Here is a 6,000-nt window from a genome sequence, read left to right as displayed (position 1 = left end):
CGGCAGCATCACCAGGCAGGCTTGTCTCTCCGTTGCCAGTTTGCCACCGCCAAGAAATTTCCAGCATGCCACGAGGGTGAGAACAATTAAACATCCTGTTTATTTCAGAAGAAAATTTCCAGCATATTAAAATCTATTATTATCTTATTATTTGCCCAACGAACAGAGCCTCCACGTTCGCTCTCAAGACCTAAAAATTCCCACATTAATCGGAGAAAAATTATCCACCACTGCCATTACGATAAAAATTAGGCTAAAATATCCCTGTGCCTAATTAAAAATCACCCACCAATGCCATTATGAAAAATTAAATATAAAATATCATTTAGCTATGTATTAGTTACAAATATATACTATTAATAATAACAAAAGATAACAATAATCAATCAAAATAAAATAAAAATAAGAATAATTATCTGCACTCAACAAATCAAATTGTTATTATAGGTAGATCATAGTTGAATTGTTTTAATCAACAATAGGACATAATTTACGATAATGAATGAGATGATATATGGTAAAAAAATAATATAACATTTAAGTAAGGATACAATGACATGCAAATTTTTGAAATTTCAATTTTAGCCGCGCAAATGTGCGGGCTATACGCCTAGTTCACTACAATAGCCATGCATCAATCATGCTTTTAGGCAATTACTGCCATGCTTTCGTATGTTGCTGCACATTTTCATGTTAAAAAAAATCTAGTGCAGCCAGACAACAGTCGGGCCCTATTTAGTTTCCAAAAAAAATTCTACATTACTCATCACATCGAATAGTTAGACACATGCATGAAGGATTAAATGTAGTTGAAAAAAATAACTAATTACACAGTCTAACTGATTAGCACGAGATGAATCTTTTAACCCTAATTAATTTATGATTGGACATTGTTTGTCAAGTAACAACGAAATGTGCTACATTACCAAAATCCAAACCTTTTCGGGAACTAAACACAGCCTCAGCAGCGTTGCTCATAATCAGTGGAGTCGTGAATATAATTGTACGAGATAAGGTATCCAACTATATATACCCTCATGAACATCCTCAGTCGCAGTGAACTCTCAGAGAAACAGTGAATCGAATCTACCTAAAAAGAAGAAGAAGAAGAAGAAAAAGAATCTACCTCAACCAAACAATCGTCGATTGGTCGCAAACAGGTCAGCAGATTCAATCAGCTAGTTATGTGTAAACAAGAAAAGGTGTGTTGATCATGTATAAAGACGTGGGGTCTTAACTCTCCTCTCGAGCATGAAATGGAACTAGTGAATGTAATAGCCTAAAATGTTAATATGGACCCGTTCCATGCTTATCACGTGACCTCTGCTCTGTTTGGCTTGCACAGTCCAACTAACAATGACGAATGAATGCTGCTGGTACTCGCAGCTGAAGCTCAAGAGGAGCAGCCCAGCCGCCCTCGTCGTCTCGTCTGCTCGTGCTCCCCACACAAACAGAAAGAGAAATTTAGCAGACAACAAATAGCCTCTTTTAATCCTGTCCTGCCCCTCCCTCCCTCCCTTATCTTCTTCTTCCCCCGCCCGTCGCATTCATCCCCGCCCCCTCCCCTACCATGGCCCATCCTTGCTCCGCCAATCGCTAGCAAGCTTCCAAGCCACCAGGACGGCGGGGAGGGACCCAAGCCAGATCTTGGCGACACCAACAGTCCAACACAGGTAGAGTAGAGATTGTTCAACCCCTTCCCTGTTTCCCCATATTTTTAGGTGAGCCACCCCACCGCCGCCGCCGCCGGGACTGAGTTGGAGCTCCCCCTTCCTTCCTTCAAAAGCTCCCTGCTTTCTTTGGGGGTTTTGGTTGCCCAGCAAGGGGGGGGGGGGGGGGGGGGGTTTGGTGCTCCTGGGAGGAGGAATCCTGGCAACAAGGGAGGGAGGCGCCCAGGTTTTTAACTCCTCGTTTGGCCCATGGAGGCGGTCGCAATGTCGCCGTCATCCGTCTCCTCCCACATCCATGATGCCGCCTCCATCACCGACGACATGTCCTTGCAGGAAGGCCTCCTCTTCTCAGACACCCTCAAGGTATGTATGTATGCTTCTCCCATCTGCACAAGACTGCATTTTTTTTTCAGTCATCCCCTTCTTGTTCCAATGGATCTAGGCAACGCTCTTGTCCAACGAAACTGGACCGCATTTATTGATTGCTGATTGCGTTCCCACGAAACAACATTTTCCTATGCGCTTTCCTGTCCATGTCAAATTGTCAATCACAAGATTTTGTCCCTAGTTTGGTCTATCACACACTGTAGCTAGGATGTGTAGTCCCTGTCCATACTTTTTACAGTAACCTAATCTTGACTGCTGGAGTAGTTTTTATTTTTACTCAGGCATTTCTACCTCATCAACCATTTACCTATATCTAACCTTGAAATATACTACTCGCTTCCTTACATAAAAAAACTTGAAATACTAACTTCCTTCCAACAAAAAGAGAGGCAACCATGTGTTACTTGTATAATCACTGCCTTTGCAGCTCTATAATGGCCGCACCTTTTCTCCCCCCTACTTTTCCCCTTATTATGCAAAAGCACCATCCCATTTGGATTTTCAAAATGCGCTTGTCTGCATAATGGCACTGCAACTCTGACCCAGCACCGAGGCTCTTGCCAAGAAAGCAGCATCCAAGCCGTTCGTGCTGTACGGCCTTTCTTTGCCCATATATGCAAGGGCTATTTGCTCATTCAAAGTTTGAACCTCTCGTTGAATTGAGCCTTACCGAGTTTATTGGTCCGTTAATGTCAATCCTTTACGTGCTGCTGCCATCTATTGTCAAATTTGTCTCTGCTTGGATTAAACAAATTCGGATCCTTGTCCACAAGGAAACCCCACATGGCAATGCCTTAGTTAATTATTTATGTGTCTTCTGTATGTGCTGCGCTGGCATTTCTTATTACTATCTGCTATGCTTTCTGTGCTTCAGTTAAATAAATTATGCTTTATTTGTAGGACCTGAGGAATCTGCGGTCACAGCTATATTCAGCGGCAGAATATTTTGAAGTATTTTACCGTAACAACTCCCACAAATCTACGTATGATCTTTTCCTGGATCTTTGCTTCCTTGTTTGTCTAGTCTGCTGTTGCTTCAATAAACAAGTAACACATCTCATCTCCTTTTTAATCTTCTGCAGGGTGATGACGAGTTTGAAAAATTACACAGTAGAGGCCCTTGTTAGCACAGTGGACCATCTGGGTTTTGTGTCATACAAGGTGGATAATCTTGTCAGCGAAAAGGCTGATGAGGTTAATGAAACAGAATTTCTAGTGTCTTCAGCTGAACAGGTACAATGCCTACTGCAAAAAAAATCTTATAATAAATCATTTTTTACTGTGTTTTGCAAGTTTGCTGATGTGGGATGAATATGAGGCAGTTACATTTGTCTATCTCTAGCCTTCAAACCATTGTTGTTTCTCATGGTTGCAGAGGGTACGAATTTGCCAACAGACGATGGACCAGGAAGGAAGATCTCAACAAGCTCTTCTCATCAAGGGGCCAAAGTACCACAGGCGTTACATATTACCAGGCAATTCCACGCTCCATTCTGTTACTATTGGTCTATTGCATTAAAGAATTACCTTCTTTGGACGTATAGAATATTGTTGCTATGTTTTGTAGGCATAGATCTACTGGAATCTTCCATACATCCAGTTTCGGAACCTCCACGGTACAACAGACAATATACAAGTCGCAAAATGCACAAGTCTCAATCTTGTAAGTTCATTCAACTTATGAATTCTGATATATAAATCTTTGTAAAGCTTACTGTGTTGTTGATTTTCAACTGCTTCCTCCAGCCATTTCTACTGCAGGATGTCGGCAGGCTACAATGAGGTAAACAAATAGGAACTAGCAGATCCCTCCATTGCATGTTTGATTTATTCGGTCAAAGTTGATTGTTCACTGTTCAGTATCCATAATAATGAATTAATGATACACTGCAGCACTTTTTTTAAAAAAAAATGCATGTTCTGCTGCAGGCGTGCTCGTTCACCATCTCCTACACCTAAGGATGCATATCACCGATCCCAGTCCTTATCACCTTCTCGAAAAGCACGAGCTAAATCTCCATCTCCGCGAATCGTGAATTCAAATGCAAAAGGTACATTGTCCTTGGTCTGAATGAGCATATGTTCGAATTGTCCTTGGTCTGAATGAGCATATGTTCGAATGTGGAGCTTGCATAGGAGGTTAGTAGGCAATTATCACATTCGCTTTTGCTATGCAGAAACAAGGGCAGGCTCTCCAATACCAGATTCTAATCCTCTGGCACGGTCCTCTACAGTTGCAAGAAGACCACCGGTGAACTCAAAGCATTTGGTATGTCCTGAGCACAGCTTTGACCTATTATGTCATCTGATTTTATTTATGTTTGATCACAGAATCCAATTTTTGCAATGTATTCTGTGCAGAGACAAACTTCCATGCAGTTACACACTGACTGGGACCACCACAAGGAACAGGAGAAAAGCTCAAGCAAAGGCAGGGGTTTCCTCAAGTCGCTGCTCACAAGGCGCCGGTGGAGGAACGATGAGTCATTGTACAGTTACTTGGATGAGTATTGATTATTGGAATGCTGAAAACAAAGAAGTTTGGTGTTAATTAATTGAATCAATATCTGATATTTGTGGCCTCTTGCTGTGCCTTTCGTTTCTTTTGCGCCACTCTCTCCTCTCTTTTTTCATGTATTCATACAACTCAGGCACATGGTGAACGCTGCTCATGGTGGCATTGTGCAAGTATAGCCATCATGGACTGAATACAACGTTCAGATGAGGTTCTCGTTTTTCGGTTTTAGAATTTTAGGGTTGCCGTCAAATATCATCTTGAAGCCATACATCAATAATGATCCAATCTTGCATTTCCTCTTTCTACTTTAGTGCCCCCCTATCTATGCCATGCTGATTCGTTCGTTTGTTTGTTTGTTTGTTTGTTTGTTTTGTTTCCTAGTAATGTGTTAGTCGTTCTTGTCATGCATGAAACAGTGCAGTATTACTGAATTCCTCCTGTTGGTGGGAGCAGCAAACATCAAAGAGCGAAGGGCTCTCAGGCCCTACGGACACTGGCAGTATACCTTAATTGTTATTAGTTCTAACAGTTATCTAGTGCGTCCAGTGGAGCCATGCTTAATTCTTGCATTTCCATTGAAAGACTAATTCTTTTTCTCGAACGTGCAAGAGAGCTGCGCTTCAATGTATTAAAAATAAATGAAAGGCTAATTCTTGCCTTTTCAGTCCACTAGTGTGTCTTTTCCTTTTTACTCCTACGGCTACGTGTGACTGTCTCGTTAGACTTGTACTACAGCACATATTGCATGTCTGCTGCTTTTGGGAACTTTGATTTCGACTGAATTAGTTGATGCAGTTACTTGGCTGGGTATTCTTTTTAAGGGAACATATCTAGTGCAAACCAAGGACCTCGTGCAAACCCGTGCAAACCTACTAAACAAAGTTTCAAAAAATTCTGAAAAAAATCATGAATGTGCTTCTCAGATTACATCATCTATATATAAAATTTCATGGTCAAATTCGTCTTACTCTAGAAGTTACAAAAAAGACAAATTTGAGATGCATTTGAACCATTATTGTTGTCAGAAAATTTTTCTTTTTTGTAACTTCTAGAGTAAGACGAATTTGACCATGAAATTTTATATATAGATGAGGTAAGCTGAGAAGCACATTCATGATTTTTTTCAGAATTTTTTGAAACTTTGTTTAGTAGGTTTGCACGAGTTTGCACGAGTTCCTTGGTTTGCACTAGATACGTTGCCTCTTTTTAATTGCAAAAGAAAGCATCCGAAGAAGGGCAGCCATAACATGGACCCTTTTAACTTAGGCTGTGTTTAGTTTGCGAAAAAGTTTGGGTTTTGGTACTGTAGCACATTTCGTTGTTACTTGATAAATAATATTCAATCATAGACTAATTTGATTTAAAAGATTCATCTCGTGCTAATCAGTTAGACTGTGTAATTAGTTATTTATTTCAACTGCATTT

The 6,000-nt window shown here is 40.7% G+C and overlaps 1 protein-coding gene across 1 annotated transcript; it reads left to right on the top strand.

The window, feature by feature from the left end:
* Positions 1-1,481: 1,481 nt before the first annotated feature.
* Positions 1,482-4,660, top strand: LOC120705458 (probable protein ABIL3). Its single transcript, XM_039989777.1, has 9 exons — positions 1,482-2,033; positions 2,958-3,040; positions 3,140-3,290; positions 3,433-3,532; positions 3,625-3,720; positions 3,804-3,840; positions 3,987-4,108; positions 4,235-4,326; positions 4,419-4,660. Exons 1-9 carry the CDS (start codon positions 1,920-1,922, stop codon positions 4,569-4,571), a joined length of 948 nt encoding a protein of 315 aa, XP_039845711.1. The 5' UTR covers positions 1,482-1,919; the 3' UTR covers positions 4,572-4,660.
* The last annotated feature ends 1,340 nt before the right edge of the window (positions 4,661-6,000 follow it).

The sequence above is a fragment of the Panicum virgatum genome, chromosome 5K (assembly GCF_016808335.1).
Source record: "Panicum virgatum strain AP13 chromosome 5K, P.virgatum_v5, whole genome shotgun sequence".
Classification (NCBI taxonomy): Eukaryota; Viridiplantae; Streptophyta; class Magnoliopsida; order Poales; family Poaceae; genus Panicum; species Panicum virgatum.
The sequence above is the reverse complement of the archived record's forward strand: the minus strand, read 5'-3'. Positions and strand labels throughout refer to the sequence as shown.